Consider the following 21,386-nt stretch of genomic DNA (forward strand, 5'->3'; position numbering starts at 1 on the left):
AGTTAGCAACTGCGCGCCCCTCCCCCGCCTACGTCCCACCCTTTGTTTACGACACCTTTATTTACGCCACCTTTATTAGCTGGGCGCAGGTGGGCACCGCGCCGGTCGGAGCGAGGCCCTTTTCCAGAATCACCGGGGCTCAAGCCTCCCTTCCCTCTACAAAGGGCAAAGCTACCTCCTGATGCTCACAGCGAGGCAGGATGGCCACGGACTCCAGCAGCTCTGGGCGGGAGGCAGGGGAGATGGGGGAGTGGGGGGGAGGGGTGGACAGTTTCCCAAGGAAGCCACAGGACCTGGCATCCTGGGAAATTAAAAATGCTAGTCCAGTTCTGGCGGTTTGAACTCATCCTCTTCAAAGCTTAAGTCCGAGAGACATTCTTCCTCCCCTTGGCCATCCTGCTTCCAAGAAAAGTAGCTGATCTGCAGAATAAACACCAGTTAGGGCAGTAGGGAAGGGTTACATTTTACAGGTTGTTATTCTAAAATGTTGCCATTTCCTCTAAATTCTCAATATGCATGTCTGAGTATTAAGTCGCCACTCTGTTAGAAGGAGGCTACCTACCATTGAATCAGTGAGGGCTCCAAAATTTCTATAGGAGGGGTTTTAAGGCAGGGGTAGGGGGGCAGGTGAGGATTTTATTCTGGGAATGAGGGTCTGAAACCAAGAGAATAGCTCTCTATTTACACTGGCAAGGGAAAACTTCCCTCATCCCACTTGACTCAACACAGCCGTCAGTCTAGAAAAAGTACCACCACCACTTTTCAGAGGTCTGACCCTGTATGTGCACATGTTCAAGTTAGCAGGTCAAACAATTTTCTTGAAATAGTGTAACATCCAGTTTACATCCTTCACAGTCCTTTTTATAATCTGTTTTATTTGAGTCCTTGTTTATCGTCCGGCACAAGCCTAGCACGCAAACTCTAAGAGAGAAGGCTTTTTATCTTATTCCCAGCATCTAACACATAATAATGGTTTTTAAGTGGAACTGATTCCAAGGCCTTATTTAGGAATGGATCTATTGTTACAATCAGGTTTCTGAAATCTTCAGTATCAATACGGAATCTCTCTCACATTTCACAAGAAGCTAGACTTCTATCCAAGTGTAAACTTGGATAAGTCTGAAGTTTCCTTGATGAGCTTGATTTAAACTGAATTAAAATAATTATTTTGCACCAAAAAAAAAAAAAAAAAGCCTTCAAATACTTTTTTCAGAAAGTAACCATCTTTTCTTTCTTCACTCTCTTCCCTTCAAAACAAACTTTGCACATTTGGAGTGAGTTAAATAATCAGAAATCTGGCCCCCAATTAAGTTTTCAATGACATGAAACCCATCCTTTGCTCCTTTTTTTTTTTTTTTTTTTTTTTGACATTCTATATGCAGCACATTTATAGCTTCTTTTAGAAATTACCTTGGCAACTTAATCCCTAATTCAGGGCATGACATAAGTGATTGACAGAAAAGTTCTTCAGCAAAATATTTCATAAAGATACGTGTAAGATGCTGACATTTGGGTAATACACCTTATTTGAAAGGCTTAATGGTTTTCAAACACTGTAGCATAATCTCACTTAATGCCAGAGTTACCCTGTTCTCAAATTCCTGGGATTCTGTTTGAGGGGAGCTCTAAAAGGCTGTGTCCTCTCCCATGTCTGCAAGGGTAGAAGTACTCTGATGCAATTTGCTCGCCAAATTTCAAAGAAAGGGTCAGAGCCAAGAGTGAAGACTTCAAGGAAAGCCTCAGAAATTCCCATGCACTCAAAAGCAGTTTCAGAGTTTTACATTTCCCAAAGGATGAAAAAGCTAAGTGTACTTGTCAAAGTCTTCCAAATCCTGCCAGTTGCTTTAAATTATGGCTACCCTGGCTATGGAATCCCCCAAGCTGTAAACTCCACATACTTGAATTAAATCCTGTAGCTCCTCTTCGGTTCTGGCATCTGTAATCTCTTCACAGGGTCTATATTCCACAGCTATTTTACCACTTTCTGAAATAAAGTTAACAAGGATCAGATCAAAATTTTTCTTGTTCTAAAACTTGTTGTATATGATAGCATCCAAAAATTAGTCTTTTGATTTTTTCAAAGTACTTTATTTTATTTATATTATTTATTATATTTATTTAAGAGAGAGTGCACAAGCAGGGGGAACAGCAGAGGGTGAGGGAGAAGCAGGGAACATGCTGAGCAAGGAGCCCGATGTGGGGCTCAATCCCAGGACCCGGAGATCGAGGCAGACCTTAATGGGCTGAGCCACTCAGGTGCCCTGTAGACATTCTTTTAATTTCTAAAAGCAGAAAATAAAAGCATTTCCCTAGAAGTTTTTTCACCTCACACTTCAGTTTTTATCATAACTTTTTTTCCAGATTTTATTTATTTGGGAGATGGGGGCGGGGAAGGGGGGAGGGAGCAGCAGACTCTCCACTGAGGAAGGGAGTCTGACATGGGGCTCAATCCTAAGACTTTCGGATCAGGACCCGAGCTGAAGGCAGACGCTTAACCTACTAATAAGCCACGCAGGCACCCCTATCATAACAATTTGCGGGGAAAAAAAAAAAAAAAGTTATCAACTGTGTGGTTAAAAAAACTTCATGATCTCAGAGATAGGAACTAAGGAATAATGACACAGGGAGTTAAAACTGTAGGAACAAAAACATTCAATCATAATATGATTAAGCAATAAGACTTTATTTAGGTGGGGGTCAAGGTGAGCTCAAACCCAGAACAGAGACCTCCAGACTATGGCTAATACTTCATATTAGAAACAAGGCAAGTGTCTACTCCCTGGGAACCAAAATCCCACCAGATACAATGAGCAATGCTTTGGAGAAGGAGGCAGGGCATGCACTGGAACACTTTATTGGCAGAAACAGGCCCATGTACCTTATAGACAATACAATTTCCCTTAAGGCAGACTACAGCTACAAGACTTTTTAGTCTAAGGAATTTTGAATGTGTAGAAGGGATACCAAGCATATTAGGGAGAGGTCAACAACCCAAACACTCAGTTTGGTTCTTAAAATGTTGTCACTCAGAATTGATAGCTAATAACGATTCTACCTGATGACCACGGAAATCAACCTTCCCTGGAAGACTTACCCAGGCTGGAAACTTAAAACCAATCCAGGGTCAACTCTTAGAAGCAAATAAGGCCTCTGAAACTTAGCTAGGATTTCTTAGTCTTTAAGACTCAAGGCTCTGAAGCAGGGGAGCAACTGTTGGGAACTCTCCACTAATTATAAAATTTCCAGAAAAAAAGGCACCTGGGTAGCTCAGTTGGTTGAGTGTTTCGCTTTTGATTTCAGCTCAGGTCATGATCTCAGGGTTGTGAGATCAAGCCCTGCACCAGGCTCCATACTAGGCAAGCAGCCTCCTTAAGATTCTCTCTCTCTACCTCTCCCTCTATTCCTCCTCTGCCTCCCTCTTTTATTTTATTTAAAATAAAATAAATTTCCTCTGAGCACAGCCTGGGTTGATTCTCTCCCTCGACTCCTCCCCTGCCTCCTCTGCCGCCCTCTTTCATTTTATTTAAAATGAAATAAAATACAGTAATATTTTAAAAATAAAATTTCCTTTGAGCATAGCCTGTAGCATTCACACTATTGTAGAACTTAGTAGGGAATACAATCAACACTGTTCAATAGGATGACCACTTACAAGGTTCACAAAAATGTAGCTGATCATTACATAAGAATCATGTTTACCCAATGTCAGTGCCAGAATGAAAAAGTAAAGCTGAATTGATTCCAGAATTGATTCTAATAAATTCTCCAACAGGAAAACAATAATGGTAAGAAGTTGGGAGGCCTGGGTGGCTGAGTCAGTTAAGCCGCTACCTTCGGCTCAGGTCATGATCCCAGGGTCCTGGGATCAGGTCCCGCATCCGGCTCCTTGCTCAGCAGGGGAGCCTGCTTCTCTCTCTGCCTCTGTCTGCCACTCTGCCTGTTTGTGTGCGCGCTCTCTCTCTCTCTCTGACAAATAAATAAATAAAATCTTTAAAAAATAATAATAAGAAGAAGATGTAAACATATTTTGTCTGCTTACCACATTACCGGGATAGTCCTGAGCTTTTTATATTCATCATCTCATTTACTCTAACAATGTCCCCCATGAGGTAAGCTGAATTATTAACTAAACTAGACTAAATATTATACTAAATACTAATAATTAGACTAAATACGTTTAAATTTGACTATAAAACCTAAAACTGCATCAGAAATCTTAAGAGACAGAGTTAGGACTCAACAACAGATGTCCAAAGCTTATAATCACTATACTACTTTGTGTTACGGGCAAACAGTAAAAAAAGAAGACTGGATCAAACATTTTCTGTGTGCAGGCAAGTCGCTGTATATCTATACACTATAGATAATGATATTTCTCTGTCTCAATGTCATTTTTCTCACAAATACTACAAAGAACAAATTTGAGACTGCTGCTTTGAAAGCATTTGGTGAATAAAAGAATACAAAGTGTTCATCCCAACCAGCTTTTCAAAATGAGTTTATTTGTGTATGGAAACTGAAGTACCTTGAGGACAATCGAGAAAGTCTTACCTAAAACCACAATCACCAGTTTCTGGAATGCATCTGACACAGCCTTCTGAATAGCAAGCTTCTGGGTGGTTTTCCTTTTCATCAGAAATGATATTGGCCCTAAATCCAACCAAAACAAATGGATTTAATATATATGGCTGAATAATTGATTTTTTAAAAAGATTTTTATTTATTTATTTGTCAGAGAGAGAGAGAGCACAAGCAGGCAGAGAGGCAGGCAGAGACACAGAGAGAAGCAGGCTCCCCGCTGGACAAGGAGCCTGATGTGGGACTCTATCCCAGGACCCTGGGATCATGACCTGAGCTGAAGGCAGTGGCTCAACCAACTGATCCACCCATGCGTCCCTGAATAACTGATTTTTATGTTATAGGTTTAATAAATCAAAGTGGATCCATGATTCTTAGATCATTATCTTAGCAACAAAGGCAGACACAACACAGGCATTTGGTGGAATGGTTCTGCTGTAGGAATATCCTGGCTGGGCACATTTTTACTGTCCTGATCTATCGCAGAAGTTCCTGAAGTACCAGAAAGGAGATGCAAGCCAAGAAGGTGGCACAAGAGACACCTGGGTGGCTCAGTCAGTTAAGCGTCTGCCTTCGGTTCAGATAACGATCCCAGGGTTCTGGGATGAATTCCACATTGGGCTCCTTGCTCAGCAGGAAACTGGCTTCCCCCTCTCTGCCTGCTGCTCCCCCTGCTTGCGCTCTTGTGCTCGCTTGCTCTCTCTCTGACAAATAAATAAATAAAATCTTTACAAACAAACAAACAAAAAAGAAGGTAGCACAAATCTCGCATTACTCACAGATTTCAAATGGACAAGCTGAAGCTATCTTCCTAGAGGCCCTACTTACTCTCTTGTGCATCAAGCGCCGGAATCAGAGAAAGATTTGGTGGTAGTGCACATGACCTGCTCTCTTCCTGAGCATCACCCACGGAAACCTGTTCCACTTCATTTGCTAACAGCCCTGCCTCTGCCTTAAAACCCTAAGCCTAAGCGCTATGGACTCTGGGAAAAATCAGTACCAACTGGAATACCTTTTCTAGGAATCTACATTTGACTCTTTACACACCAGCCCTTTTATAGGAGGCAAAGGACTGAACATTTATGCAAGAATTTATTTAAATCTTTAGATGATGATTTTGCTGGGATCATTGAAAGCTACAAGAGATCTGTATTTGTAGGACTATTTTAGCACAAGGCAAATTCTTTTTTTTTTTTTTAAGCACAAGTCAGACTCTTAACCAAAAATGGAAAAAAAAATTATTTCCCTCTTCCTAAACAGGAAAGTCTGCTAGCAGAAAATCAGCTTTAGAATTTTAAAGCTAAAGGTTCTTTTAGGGATTGCCTATGATAAAAACCTGTATTGCAGGGTAGAAAAGCTCTGCCCAGGGCTTTAGTAGCTTAGCAAGAGGAGGGCTTGATGATATATCTAGAAAGATGAGTTTTATAAAGAAAGAGAGGTTCTACCTCCACCCCATCCACCTCCACCTCCACCCCCTCTATAAACAGACCTTCCTCCAACTTCTCCAAAGGCTCCTCAGCCATGCCGACTCCAGGACTCCTGCACTCAAAGAATGGCAACACCACTTCTAAGGCACAGAAGAATTTCAGGCTCTGCTTCTGAAGTGGTACTGCAGTATCTTCATTTTCTCTTTCTTCGAGGTCAGAAAGATCCTGAAGCTGTTAGGATTTTAAATTAAAGGTCCTTCCTAGGATCTCAACGTAGACTTCAAGATGTTTCGTTAATATAAATAAAAACTAAACTCCAGCAAACCCAGCTAACAGTTGAGGTCCTATAGCTTCAAAATCAAGTAAGACTTGCAAATGAATTATTCGATACGGACAACTGCTTTTTGTTTTTGTTTTTGAAATCTATACCCTACAAATACTGGTGAAAATTGTGGACGCCACTACCCAAGTCACTGAGAGTATTATTAATTCTAGGTGGCAGGTCCATGCTCAGGTCCTTCTACTTAGTCCCCCTCGTCTCCTACCCACACCCAGTCCTCTCCTCTCCGAAGTCTAGGGTTTCAATGTTGAAATGAGTCTGATTAGCCAAAGCAAAGCTATAAAGTGTACCTTGATAATCCTTTTTGACCATCCATTGAAACCAAAATAATAATTTGCCAATTCTTGGCACTGGGAGCTGTTTAGGGCAAGGGCCTGATATTGAACCGCTTTATGTCTCGTGCCAAGACGAACCTAAAGACATAAGAGAGAGACCGAAAAATATCACAACTTGCCACAGAGGCTTATTTTGGATACACCTGAGATTGACCAACACCTATTTCAGAGACTGGCTGTGAAGATTAAAAAGGGAACAACACTGTAAGCAGTGAGCTCATAGGAAGCCCTAAATGAATGGTATTTACTCTTTTTAAGCTACAGTACTTTTCTGCATCATTTCCAGGGCTCCTGTTTGAATTGGAAGATTTTCCTGACCTCTGGTGGTGCGAGTGACAATGAAAGTGACTAAGGAAGCCCTCCAGAAGCAAATTATGTAGGTGAGCAAAGGAAAGACATTGGTTTTGTTGTTCCATTCTGGAGTATATGATCTAAACACCAGACAAGGTAGGCTTGACACAGAGGTAGAACCCTAATCTGCAGCACCCTCCTCCCCAAGTCACTAACCTGTTAGAACAAGGAATATACAGACCTCTATAAACTTTATAAGCAACTAAACAATTAGAGGTTCATTTGCATTAATAAGCTTCTTTGAGAATGCAAATACCTCCAGTGTTAATTCTGAATAACTTAACGCTCTATGGTGAATTTCTTACATCCACTGATTCTGTCTTAAATGTCTATTTCAACTTTAAGCAGGGCGTAGTATAGTTAATATATTCATAAAGACTCAAATGATGCCAATGAAGTCACAGCACTGTTAAGTCTTTATTGATTTGTTCATACATCTTCCTCTATCACTGGTTTGTAAGCTCCTTAAGTGCTTAAAGGAACCATATCTTATTCTTTTCTCATCCTAAAACCGAGCACATTCTGTTGTTGACTGAATGAATGAATAAAAGAAAAAGTGATAAGAAATTGAATTTACTTTCTCCAGATAAAGCTGCATGCTGGGACGGAGAAATGAAGACGAACTTTTAAATGTTGAGTGCTGCATGGGCAGCTAATGGTGAGGTATAGTGGAGCTATTCTGTATAACAAGGAAGCTTCAGAAGGGCCCCAAGCCTCTGAGTCAGAGAGACTGTTGTTACCTTGGATAAGCTTGCCAGTTCTTGCTGGCAACCATTTTCCTTCATGCTACTGAAAAAAACTCAGATGCCCTTAGGCCTTTCCTTGATTTACTTTATTTAAGACATTATTCTTTTTTCTGTATTTATAAAAGACAAATGACATCAACAACAGCAACAAAAAACCACCCAGGAACTATGCGCAGTTGCCAAAGTCAAAAAGAGTCCCTAAGTAAATTGGATAACAATTTGGGAAAGCAGGGATGGTATCCCAAGGTTCTGTGTTAAATAACGAAATCTAATACGAATGTTCTCTCTTGTCAACTGTATATTGACTTGTAGAACACTTCCTTCATCACTCTCAGTGATGGGCTTTATACTGTTAAACCTCAAAACCTAAAATTTATGAAATGATCTTAATGTCCAATGAGAGACAAAAACCCCATTACTCACAACTGATACAAAATAGCTGTTTCATAATCTGTAATACCTAAATGGCTCTGTGAACTTCTCACAGGCTAGAAGCAGGCCCGGCCACAGTTTGCAAACTGAAGAATGACTGACAGGTCATCTTTTCAATCACAGGGAGTGAAGCCAGGATTGAAGAGGGCGTTAAACAAGTAGGTGGTATACCTAGAGTCACATTTGAGGAGAGTTCTCAGATTGGATGGAGGTTAAGTCAATAAGGAAAGGCATATGCTAAGAATAGACAGCCAAGTCAGTATGGGGTAGCCAGATTAAGAAGCCAGTCAGAGAAGGCTGATGAAGATATACAATTATAAAGGGAAAGGTTTGGAAATCTAAGTCTCACTCACTTATTCAGAAGAAATGACATGGTCCTTGATAAAGAAATGGTGACTGAATTGAGGCACATACTGAAATATAATTCTGGGGCTCTGGGAAAGTAAAAAGGACAGCATGGTTAGTATGGAATAAAGTTCCTGTAGTGCATTAAAGAATGTTTTAATCATTTTCTGGGAACTGAAGGGAATCCCGAACAGGCAGTTTGAGAGTGATGACGATGAAGCATCCTTTATAATACAACGGATGACAGAGTTTGTCATTTTATTTTTTAATTTTTTTTAAAGATTTTATTTATTTGAGAGAGAGAGAGGGAGAGAGGGAGAGAGCAAAGAGGGGGAGGGAGAAGCAGATTCCCCGCTGAGCACAGAGCGGGAGGTGGGGCTCAATCCCAAGACCCAGGATCATGACCTGAGCTGAGGGCAGACAGCTTAACCGAATGGACCATCCAGGGGCCCCTAGAGTCTGTCATTTTAAATCCACATAATAGTACATATACGCAGGACTCTACTTGTGAAGATTTCTTAAATTAAGGGGCAGCATAAAATGACCCGGGATTTAACATCAGTAAGTTGGGGTTTGATTTCCAACTTCCGGTTATCATGAACCTTAAGTAAGTCACTTAACTATACCGAGTTCGAGTTTCTTCGTCGAAAAAAAGAAAACAAAAACTCAGAGAAACCGGGGGATCGCTGTAGCAATGCAACTGAAAGCATTTTGCAAATCGGAGTGTTGCACAAATGCCAGTCTATTACAACGGGATTCAGCACTTTGTACTAGTGGAGTTAGGAATTCCTTATTTGGACCCACCTTCACTGGAGAATTCTGGAAAAGGTGCTTCCCGTGGCATGCCTTTTGAGCTCTGTGAGCATCCCTTGCTGAATAAAACTTGATGATGGCATAGAAACCAGGACGGGCCACTGCAGCATTTGGGAAGACTCGGACCGAATACAGAAGGCCAAACTGGGAGAATACTGTGAACAGAGAATGCTGTGGGGTGGTCCCACGGCAAGTAAGTGCATGAAATTTCACGCCCAGAAACCAAAACTGCCCAATCCCTAAACCCTTGGGCACAGGCAATCCCAAGCACTTTTCACTTCATGAACAGGTCTTCCTCTAAAATCCCAAGATTCGAGAAGCATTAGAAGGCAACATATGCTGGCTGTTGAGAGTTACCTCTCAGAAATCTGTTGGGGCTGACAGACTGCTGAGGTCCCCTTTAGAACTAAGATTCCTCTCGGCAGAGACTACAAGGCGCGTGAGGTGCTAAGACCAGACTCCAGGGCTCCCAGTCACCGGGTGGGGGGATAGGGGGTGAGGAGACACACAGCCTTCTCCATCCCTCCCTCCATCCTGGCTCGGCTCACATGCAAGTCCTCGGCCGTGGGTCCAGAACTCAGTTCCCACACCAGCAAGGTTTTGTCACTTTCGGTGGGAACGGCAAAAAACACCAACTCCGCCATCCTACCACCACTGCGCATGCGCGGGTAAGTTCAAGCGGCACTGCGCCTGCGCAAGGCGCGCCCGCGCTTTTTAAAAAAAAAAAAAAAGGACTCGTACGAGGGGCGGGGCCAGCTCGGCGGAGAAGGAGCGAGGGCGGTTCCCGGACCTCTCTCTGGCCCCTTCCGCTCTGGACGGGTCTCTGAGTCTCTTTTCCCTCCTGCAGCTCCGCCACTTAAAAGTGGTGGGGTGTAGTGCTTCTACTCAAGTGTATTTTTAGGGGAGAGAGCAAAGGGTGAGCTTACAGGATCTTAGGGTGCGAATATCTTTAGAGCAGCCGGCTTCGAAATCCTTAAAAGGTGCTCCCTGATTTTCCTATGTAATTTTGGGGTAAGTGTGTTAGTTGGGATGAGAGGATGTGGAATGTTTAGCAGGCAGTGTGAGAAGGAGAGATAAATTCGGAAAAATCAAAGAGTGAGTCCAAGTAGGGCATCAACACTGGAGTTCATAGTGCTCTTGCAAAAGGGCTCTTCTAAGCCCCCAGTCAGCTATTTTGAGGACTAACACACTGAAAGGGAAATTAGGCCCTAAAGATCCGTATTTTAATCCTAGAATGCCTGAGCTGGAACGGACCTTACAAAACATCTCCTGAGGTTTCGAAACAATGGTCTCCAGACTGGTTCTGGTCTGTGAAGAAGTTTTCACTGGTCCTTGGCAAAACAAGAAAAGGATAATCAGGGTTTAATTTTTTTTTTCATAAAACAAAATCTATTCCATTTTATTATTCTACAAATATGAACTTCATTTTTCTTTCATTTTTTTTATTTTCAAAATATTCTATACATTTGAGAGAGCAAGAGAGGGAGGGTTCGAGCAGGGGGGATGGGTAGAAGGAGAGGGAGAAGCCGACTCAGAGCCCCCTGAGCCAAAGGCAGACACTTAACCAACAGCCACCCAGGCGCCCCATGACCTTCATTTTTCATGCTAAAAGTTATTTTATGAGGAAATGCTGATAGACAATAGTTGTTTTGATTAATATGCTTAATTACTTGGGCATTAAAATAAAAAGTTGAGAATCGTAACATGGTCTTAACTTTTCTGAGGTTTTACTGGTCTGGGAAATCCAAAAGTTAAGACTCAGAAGTAGGGACATCAGTGGCCCAAGTGGGACAGTTTAGTCAAACAGTACTGATGGTAGCTGTGTGCAGGACATTCCTCCAACGGCCCCTTTTCTGTCTTTGCATTGTCCTCCCTTGTCCAGGTTTTACTCCATGTCAGCACCTTCAGATTCCAAACAGAGATGCCTTTTTAAAAAAAAAAAATCTAGATTTTAGCCCATTCTCTGAGAGCACCCCCAAATCATTGACTGCTGGCACCATCTCTCAGGCCCCACACCACTTTCTCCACCTCAATCTATAAGACCCTTAGCTCCACCCATGACCTACTTCTGAACTTTCTCTTTTACTTTGAAAATAGTTGGCTTTGGAGGAATACCTGGGATCCTGATACTCTTTAAAACCAAAAATTGTAGATTTTATTACCCATTTTATTATCCACTGTATTCATTGTATATATCCACTCACTCATTGTACCCATTATTTGTGTACATCTGTGGGTAGATTTTGAACACCTCAGGAACAATAGTTATGATTTATTTTCCTTCTCCTAGTACCTACCCCTCTCCTACTAGATTATGTACTCAAAAATATCTGGAATTAAAAATGAATAAATTAACACATTCTTTGCACAAGGAATGCTTTAATAATCCCCCAAATATAACAATTTCTTCATTGTGGTCCTCTGGGTTTGCAAATGACAGTCAGGAACAAGATGCCTGGGCCCAGATGGGTACAAGGAGGAACCCGGAAAAAAACTATTTATTCCTGGGGCTCTGGTCATTTTTATTTGTAAATGGGAATGAAAGAAAACAACGTGAGGTGGAGACAAGAGGAAGAAGTGAAGAATTCCCGAGTGAGAAGAGGGGCTCTGGAATGACTCCATAGTAGCCTTGCCGCCTGTCTCATCCCAAGAAACATCCTGTCATCCAGTAGGAGAGTGGACGGCCTGCACAGTGCAACCTCCATGCTACCCTGTGGAGAGAAGAAAGATTGGTTCTTGCTTTCTACTTAGTAAGCTCCCTCTCCACATACATGGCCCAACTTTTAGTAAGTCTCTCAGGCAGAGCAGTGCTCAGAACCCAACCCCCCTTCATTCCTAGCTTTCTGGTCTGTCCCGCTGTGGCCCCTCTGGTTCTTTTTTTAAGTTGCCCTTATCCCTGGTGTTTGTCCTCTTCTCCCATTCAGTATGCTTCCAAATTTTCAAATCCTTACCTCCCTCTGAAGTGGGAGAGCATCATTTTATGGGGCTGAAAGTTACTAAATAAATAAACAGGTAAATAATCAATCAATCAATCAATCAATTAATCTCAGGCACAACCATTGACTCTCCCTCCAGAAAGGGTCGGCCCTAATAGTCATCCGTGTCCTTTCTGCATGGTATTTCTAGAGTAGGCAAGGCATGGGACTCCCTCCATCCTCACAGAGGCCCGGAGAGGCAGCCATTTTTATCCTGTACATATCCAGTTTGAAGCTCAGACGAGTGAAGTAACCATCCCAATGTCCACCACTGGTAAGCTGACAGTTTTGGGGGTATCTGCTCAGCTGAGGAGCTACACAACTTTTACAGAAAATGTTGCTGCCACAGGCACTTGAGTGGCTCCACTGGTTCAGCATCTGCCTTTGGCTCAGGTCATGATGTTGGGGTCCTGGGATCGAGTCCTGCAGAGTCCTACATTGGACACCTCGCTTGGCCGGGAGTCTGCTGCTTCTCCCTCCCTCCCTCCCCGTGCATTTGCGCGCTCTCTCTCTCTCAAATAAATAAATAAAATCTTTTTTTAAAAAGAAAATGTTGCTGCCAATTAGGGAGAAGGGCCTTTCTCCCTAATGAAGGTATGACTTAATTGCTCCCAGGCCTCCAGCTGATTAAACTAAGCAGGGGCATTGGTCCAAGCTGAACCAACCAGATTCTTTATCTTGAGCCCTTGAACTGGGACTGAGCTTATTACGCTGTCTCTGTGGCTGCTTAGGACATTAGCCCATCAACTTGGGGCAGCCTTGGTCTGTCTTGTGGAAGGTGAAGCAGAGAATGCGGCTCTACAAAGAAAGAAGGGAAGCAAATGCACCAGGAAGTAGAAACTTGCAGGAAAAGCTGGCTGACAGTTTCCAGCTCTGCTTCCACTCTCTTCCTGAGGTCCTCTCCACAGGTTGCACCTGTGTAAGCTCAGTGACACAACTTGTCCCCTCAGGATACCTCTCTCTCAGCTAATTCAAGCTGCTTTGTTACTGCATCCAAAAGAGGATTATTTTTGTTTTATTTAGAAGATTTATTTATTTTTGAGAGAGAGAATGAACAAGTGGGGAGAGGGGCAGACGGAGAGGGGAAGAATTATAGGGAGGGAGAATCCCAAGCAGACTCCCCACTGAGTGGGTAGCCTGTCATAGGGCTCGATCCCAAGACACTGAGATCATGACCTGAGCCGAAATCAAGAGTCAGACGCTTAACCAACTGAGCCACCCAGGCTCCCCCTCAGTTTAAATATAACATCTGAGAAAGACCCAGATCCCAGGTCTCGTAAATCAGAGTCGCAAGCTCTGCCGCTCTTCTACATCTTTCTAGACTATGAAAGGGTCTAGTCCTTGCCTACTATGCCTTTCTCTGTCACCACATCCCTCCTGGGGACTCTGCCCACTAACTTAGTCCCACAGTGTCCTCCTCACCAGTTCTTCATCCCCCCTGCTCCAGACACAATCTTTTTTGCACAGCTGATGGTTGAGAGAAGATTGGGGCTCAGTAGGTCTGAAAGAGAGAGAGAGAGAGAGAGAGATTACCCGTGAGAACACAAAGGATAGTCCCAAAGACTGAGGCAGACATGGGCTGTCCTTGTGCTGGCATGGGGCACCCAGGAGCTGAGTATTTCCAGATTAGGCAAGGCATCCCTCCGAGAGCCCCATTCAGACATCCCTACAATAGCAGTCGGGGTGTCAGAGGTGGGGGCAGGAGGGGCAGGATGACTGTTTACCACCATACTTCCCAACCAAGGTAGATGACGGTTCACCCTATGTTTGAGTGTTTCTGGGGAAAGGAAATGTCAAAACAGGCAGCACAGAGACCAAGGTAAATTTGCCTGATGAGGGAGGCTCTTCAGGTAGAGAGTCTAGGAATCTTAATCAGACTGTGAAAGAGGGAGAGAAGGTCCAAGTCATGTATGGCCCCTCCTGGAGTGGCTCTGATGAGGGGAGTTTGTACTTGGCCTTTAATCAGACCATTAGACAACGTTAGTACTTGATGGTTAGAGCTGAGCCTTCAGGGCCAGTAACCTGGCATTCAGCACTGGTTCTGTGAGCCTCAGTTGGCTCATCTGTAAGGTGGGCAACAAGATAATTTTCACTGAAACAGAATGGAGGTTCCTCAAAAAGTTGAAAATAGAGCTACCCTATGACCCAGTAATTGCACTACTGGGTATTTACCCTAAAGATACAAATGTAGTGATCCAAAGGGACACATGCACCTGAATGTTTATAGCAGCAATGTCCACAGTAGCCAAACTATGGAAAGAACCTAGATGTCCATCAACAGATGAATGGATAAAGAAGATGTGGTATATATACAATGGAATACTATGCAGCCATCAAAAGAAATGAAATCTTGCTATTTGTGACGATGTGGATGGAACTAGAGGGTATTATGCTGAGCAAAATAAGTCAATCAGAGAAAGAAAATTATCGTGTGATCTCCCTGATATGAGGAAATTGAGAGGCAACATGTGGGGTTTGGGGGGTAGGAAAGGAATAAATGAAACAAGATGGGAGCAGGAGGGAGACAAACCATAACAGACTCTTAATCTCAAAAAACAAACTGAGGGTTGCTGGGAGGAGGTGGGTAGAGAGAGGGTGGTTGGGTTATGGACATTGGAGAAGGTATGTGCTATGGTGAGTGTTGTGAAGTGTGTAAACCTGGCGATTCACAGACCTGTACTCCTGCAGCTAATAATACATTATATGTTAATAAAAAATAAAAAATTAAAAAAAAAGATAATTTCCATTGCATGAAAATCTGGGTGAAATGGGCTCTTCAGGTAAAGTGCAGAGCATATAACACACCCAAGAGAAATGTTGGCGATGCAGAGCTTCTCTGGATCCTGCACACGGAGGAATCCCTAACAGGGTGAGCACTACAGCCACTAGTGAAATCCTCTGCTCAGCAAAGGCATTCCTGGACTAGACTCTTTGGACCATCCCTCTGGGGACATGGCCAGGCTTTGAATCGAAGGAGAAGTCCTGTGAGTAGAGCCTGGTCGTCTCTCTCACCTCTCCCACCCTGGGGCCCTGGCCAGACCTTGACAGTCCTCGTGGCAAATGTTTTCCGAATGACTCCGGTAATCGTTGCACCAGTAATGGCTGTTGATCTGGAAGATTCCATAGTCAAAGCTGCCATCTGCGTTTTCATTTACCTTTGATATGTTGAAGTTGCTTTCCACAAAAGCCAGACACAGCCCTTTGAACAGGGAGAAGAGGGTTCTTAGAGGGTGCCGAGCTGAGGCAGGAGGGAGATAGAGGAGAGAGGGAGATCAGGAAGCAGAAGAAAGGAGCAAGGCCTAAGAGGCTGGATGGGGCAAGTAGGCAAGAAAGACCCATTAGCTTCTCCCCTCACCCTTCGTCCAACCCACCTGCCCCTCAGTATAACCACTCATCACCTATCTGTCCACCCATGCTTCCTGCACTTATTGATTACCTACTGTGTGCCAGGAACTGGGCAAAGCCCAGTGAGGGACATCTCCAGCACCCAATATAGTTCCTGGTACATAACAAGTGCTCAGTTAATAATTATGGAACAAATATGGAATGTTGGCAAGGGCTCCTCAGGGATGGAACTTGGCTTTGAAAGATGAATGACAGAGAGAAAGGTGGCCACCTAGGGTGTGACCAGGAGAGGAGAAATGGGTGGGGGTTGTTGGGGGGGGCACTCACAGTCATTCAAGGAGTAGCCCTCAAACCCATCCAAGTCCTCCTTGCGCAGCACTCTGGCCAAGTCACAGCGATTGATGAGGCTGGCCTGACTGATGGCAATGAGGCAGCTGACCAAGGACATGAGTAGTGTCCCTGTCATCTTCGGAGGGGAGAAGGTACAGTTGAGGGCCCACTGTTCTGAGGATCTCACCGATGTGCCGCTGGTCTTCTCTGAGCCGCTGAGGAATCTGCAGAGGGCAGCCATATGTCCTCGCTCACACACGGCTCCCCACCTGGCTATTTCTCTTTCCTCTTCTTTATTATTGTATACTTGTTTACAATAGAAACCTTTAAATATTTACAAAATAAAAGAGAATAGTATCATGAATCTTCACATCCCCGTTGCCTGGTGTCAACATCGAAAAACCAAGGCTGATCGCCTTTCATCTATAGACCTTCACCCCTTTTAGCTATTCTCACTCATAATGGAAACCCAGCTGTGGGCAGTATTTTGGTACGGAGTGGGGAGTGAGGGTGGCAAAGGAGATTAATTCTGTGTGTGTGGATTTGAGTACATGTTTGCAGAGGAAGGTCTAGGACAGTGGGTGCTGAACTCCCGCCAGCCCTACACCCCCACATACACGACACATGACTTTGCCCAAGGGCAGAACCTGCCTTGTGCAATTCCTAGGAAGCTGTTTATGGGTTCTGCACTTTCATTTCCACCCAAAGGTGCATATCATAAAGCAAAGAAAAGTGATCTTGCTGCAGAAATAACCTTCACCTTCACACTGTGTGCTGGGGGAGGAGTAAGGAGCAAGGGCTCTGGATTCGCACTGCCTACTTTCAAACACAGGGCTGCTGTGTGACCCTGAACAATTTACTTGGGCCTCTCTGGGCCTCATTTGTAAAATGAAGATACACTAATACCTACTCAATAGACTTGTTACGATGATTAAAGGAAATATGATCTTGGTTTTACATTTCCCCCAAACAGGAAGCAGGACTTCTGGGGAAAGAGTTGCTTCCTAGGCTGGAGTAGGAAAGGGTATGAGGTAAGTCCAGATTCTCTAGTGCTAGAAAGTAAGGAAGTGCTCAAAATATGGACTGGAGCATGTCAAATGGACATGAGAGTCAGCTCCAAGGGGCACCCACTGGCCAAATCTGGAACATTATTTTTGGTAACAGCTTTATTGAGATAAAATTCATGATATATAATTCACTATGTCATACCATCACTTCACTTCAAGTGTACAGTCCAGTAGTTCTCTAGTGTGTTTGCAGAGCTGTATAACTATCAACTCAGCCAGTTTTAAAACATTTTCATCAACCCAAGAAGAAATCCCATACTTGTTAGCAGTCACTTCCCCGTCCACTTTCCTCCTGCCTCTGACTACCTTAAATCTACTTTCTGTCTCTCTAGATTAGCCTCTTCAGGACATTGCACATAAGTAGAGTCATACACTATATGGCCTTGTGTCTGGCTTCTTTCACTTAACAATGTTTTCGAGATTTATCCATGAAGCAGCAGGTATCAGGATCTCATTATGGTTGAATAATATTCCATTGTATGGATAGACCACAATCTATTTCTATACTTATCATTTTATAAACATTTGGGTTGTTTTTAGTTTGGGGCTATTATGAACGATGGAGCTATGAACATTGACATACAAGTTTTTGTGTGGGCAAATGTTTTCTCTCTTTTTTTTTTAAGATTTTATTTATTTATTTGACAGACAGAAATCGCAAGTAGGCAGAGGGAGAGGGGAAGCAGGGTCCCTGCTGAGCAGAGAGCTGGATGCAGGGCTCGATCCCAGGACCCTGAGACCATGACCTGTGCCAAAGACAGAGGCTTAACCCACTGAGCCACCCAGGTGCCCCTGGACAAATGTTTTCATTTCTTTAGACATATACTTAGGAGAATTGCTGAGTCATATAAATAACTTAAAGTTTAAACTTTGGAGGAACTGGAGGGCCTGGGTGGGTCAGTCAGTTGAGCATCTGACTCTTGATTTTGGCTCAGGTCATGATCTCAGGGTCGTGGGATAGAGTCCAGGGTTGGGCTTGGGGCTCAGTCAGGAATCTCCTTGAGATTCTCTCTCTCCCTCCCCTCCCCCAATAAATAAATAAATCTTAAACTTTGGAGGAACTGCCAGAAAATTTGGCTGTGCCCTCAGCAGTTGTCAGTGTAGGAAGGTTCAAATTTTTCCACATTCTCACTAATACTTTCTCACCAAAGATAACCTAATTGGTGTGAAGTGGTATCACATCCTGGTTTTGATTTGCATTTCCCTGGTGGTTAATGATCTTTCATGCAATCTTTGGCTATTTGTTGATCTTTGGGAAAATATCTAGTATTCAGACCCTTTGCCCATTTTTTAGTTATTTGCCTTTTATTATTGAGTTGTAAAAGTTCTTTGCGAGATATGTATTTGCAAATATTTTCTCACATTCTGTGGGCTCCCTTTCACTTTCTTGATGGGGTTCTTTGAAACAAAAGAGTTACATTTTAATGAAGACTGATTTATCTATTTCTTTTCTTTTGTTGCTTGTGCTTTTGGTGTTGTGTGTCCAGAATAATGCACAATGGTTTCTATGGTAGTCTGGGACAATTTGACCATCAAAATAAATGACGGTGACAGATTATAATCTATTGAATGAGATAGGAACCCAAGAGTCCTTAATAGTAATGAATAGACACATAATGGGGATGGGGAGAGCTGACAATAAAAGGGTGAATGATCAATGAGGAGGCAATCATGAAGTTGGAAAATCACCATTCTCCAACCATCAGAGATTGGTCTGAGCAGGAATCATCAACAGATGTGAAATCTGACATGGTGGGAAGCTTGATGAAGAAATGATATACACAAGCTCTTAGAGGGTCTTCCCCCAGGTCTTCTATTAGTTGCATGGGAAAAAAACAGCAACTATGCAGCAAAGAAACCAGACAGTTTGTGGAACTTGCAATCAAAATTAATAGCACCAATAAAAGACAGAGAAAGATGACGTGCTTCCAGAAGTGATGCCCTAAGAATGACATATGGGGCTTTGGTAGTATTCTGGCCAGGGATGCATAAGTTGCATTTAATCCCAAGGAAACATTGGATAAAGCCAAACTGACAGAAAATCTATAAAATAACTGGCCTCTAGTCTTCAAAACTGTCAATGCAGTGAAAGCAAAGAATGGGGCTATTTCTCTCACTAAGTGTGTGTGTGTGTGTGTGTGTGTGTATCTTTCCCCTTAAACTAAGTATATGTTCTCAAGGGCAAAGGCCTGCATCCCTCCATCCATGGGCTTCAGAGTCAGGCAACTTCTTCATGGACAACATGGCGACTCTGACGGCCTTGTCACCTCACAAGTGTCTTCTGAAACCCCTCCATACTAGTCTGAGCTTGTGAACACTCTTTTGCTTCTCTCTCACACCCTAGAGTTGCCAGATTTGGCAAATAAAATGACAGGATGTCCAGTTACATTAGAATTTCAGACAAACCACAAAGAATTGTTTGGTATAAGTATGTCGCATGCAACCCTTCTCTACCCTGACTCTGAAGGTTCCTTCAGAGACAGGAGTCACGGAGCCTTGGGAAGCAGGGAGCTCTATCTCTGCCCATGAAGCCCCCTCTTGGGGTTTCTGTGGGGGAATGAAGTACTTCTGGCAGGTGCATTCCCACCTCCCCTTCCAAAGCTTACCTGTCTCCTAGCCTTCTCCGACCCCAGGTCCCAGACAGGCCAGGGCTTTCCTCCAGAGTCAGTAGCACAGAGTCTCTTCCACATGAGCTATACCCTAACCCCTCCTAGTTCACAGGTCCCCATGTTCTAAAGAAGGTGAGAGTGCTAGGCCAGCCTGCCTTCTGGAACCCCTGTTCTGTGATGTCATCATTCTCCTGGAAATACTCTGGTCTGAACCATGCAAACTGAGGCCCATTCAAGCTTCCAGCAGAAAGTACAGATGGGTCTGGAAAGACCGTGATAACTGATGAAGACCACTGGTGGGGCAGGGCAGAGAATTCTGGTTTTCTGAGTGTCCACCTCCCTTCCCTTCCATGAACAGTATTGCCTTTGTGGGGAGCTCCTTCCGATGGAGCAGTGGAGACTGCCAATCACAGGGCCCCATCTTCCAGGGACAGGGTGTCCCTAGGGCCCCACCATTATATTTTGAATTGAAACTGAGTGGAGCAGCTCAGCTTCCCACGGGAAGCCTTCAGGTGTGCGGCCAGAAACTGACAGTGTGGAATCATATGGATACGGCCCATCTGAGAGGATAAACCTCCCCGAAGAGGGAGCAGGGTCCAGACAGGATTCCAATCTTAGAGTCCACCCTTTCTGAGACCTAAACACACTCTTGCTCTGTGATTCGTTAAACATCCCTTCCTGCAGAAATGAGTTTGGCTTGGGTTTCTGTCCCTTGCAGTCAAGAGAGACCTGCCTGGTAGAGAGCATAGGGTTAACCCTCTGGGAAGTGGTGACCAGACAACCTGTCACCTCCCCATGTAGGGGGCCCATCTCAGTGTCATTAGTTACCGGCGAAGTCTGAGAGATACTCCCACCAATTGTAGCAGAAAGGAGGCAAAGAAAAGTTCTGTGACTCTCTACACCTGGAAACAGGATGGCAGGGGCTGAGGGAGAGAAGGTGGGAAGAGGGGTGCCTGGGTGGCTCAGTGGGTTAAGCCTCTGCCTTCGGCTCAGGTCATGATCTCAGGGACCTGGGATTGAGCCCCGCCATCGGGCTTTCTGCTCAGCAGGGAGTCTGCTCCCCTGTCCTCTCTCTCTGCCTGCCTCTCTGCCTACTTGTAATCTCCATCTGTCAAATAAATAAATAAAATCTTAAAAAAAAAAAAAAAGGAAGAGCTTCTAGGTGGACAGTGCTGTCCTGTACTTCTGCTTCCACACTTCTCTTTCCAGAGGGCCGAGGGACATTGGGGTGCAGGCTAACAGTGTTGGAAGGAGTGGCACCTGGGTGGCTCAGTGGGTTAAACGTCTACCTGGTTAAGCATCTCCCTTTGGCTCAGGCTCAGGTCATAGTCCTGGTGTCCTGGGATCCAGCTCAGCATGGGGCTCCCTGCTTAGGGGGGACCCTGCTTCTCTCTCTCTCCCTCTGCCCCACCCTCCCCCCATGCACGTGCTGTCTCTCTCAGATAAAAACAAAAAACAATGTTCAAAGGAGTAATAAACATATACCTAATTCATCAATGATGATGATTAGTCTGTGACATTTATTTTCCTTTCAGCAAAATCACTAATTACATTATGATTACCAAGATTTTAAAATATATTTAAGGACTAAAATCACAATTATATTCAAAGAACAAAACGTAAATATATTTTCATCAAAAATAGAAATTTGCATAAAAATGTTTTACTAGTTTTTTCCAGTGTTTTCCTCCAA

General features: G+C 43.7%; 2 protein-coding genes across 3 annotated transcripts; both read right to left on the reverse strand.

The window, feature by feature from the left end:
• Positions 1-56: 56 nt before the first annotated feature.
• On the reverse strand, positions 57-10,052 carry RDM1 (RAD52 motif containing 1). Its single transcript, XM_004772457.3, has 7 exons — positions 9,916-10,052; positions 9,359-9,538; positions 6,636-6,758; positions 6,068-6,236; positions 4,552-4,650; positions 1,899-1,984; positions 57-420 (listed from the first exon to the last, which is right to left on the reverse strand). The coding sequence occupies exons 1-7, from the start codon at positions 10,027-10,029 to the stop codon at positions 319-321; spliced, it is 873 nt and encodes a 290-aa protein (XP_004772514.1). The 5' UTR covers positions 10,030-10,052; the 3' UTR covers positions 57-318.
• Positions 10,053-11,735: 1,683 nt separating this feature from the next.
• Positions 11,736-19,832, reverse strand: LYZL6 (lysozyme like 6). 2 transcript variants are annotated; one of them, XM_004772456.2, is made up of 5 exons: positions 19,691-19,832; positions 16,015-16,241; positions 15,383-15,541; positions 13,765-13,843; positions 11,736-12,078 (listed from the first exon to the last, which is right to left on the reverse strand). In XM_004772456.2, the coding sequence occupies exons 2-5, from the start codon at positions 16,151-16,153 to the stop codon at positions 12,009-12,011; spliced, it is 447 nt and encodes a 148-aa protein (XP_004772513.1). In that variant the 5' UTR covers positions 16,154-16,241; positions 19,691-19,832; the 3' UTR covers positions 11,736-12,008. The 2 variants fall into 2 exon arrangements, with proteins under 2 accessions (XP_004772513.1, XP_004772512.1); XM_004772455.2 differs by having other exon boundaries at positions 16,015-16,341.
• Between the last annotated feature and the right edge of the window lie 1,554 nt (positions 19,833-21,386).

The sequence above is a fragment of the Mustela putorius genome, unplaced genomic scaffold, assembly GCF_011764305.1.
Source record: "Mustela putorius furo isolate JIRA1106 unplaced genomic scaffold, ASM1176430v1.1 tig00000487_pilon_pilon_pilon, whole genome shotgun sequence".
NCBI lineage: Eukaryota > Metazoa > Chordata > Mammalia > Carnivora > Mustelidae > Mustela > Mustela putorius.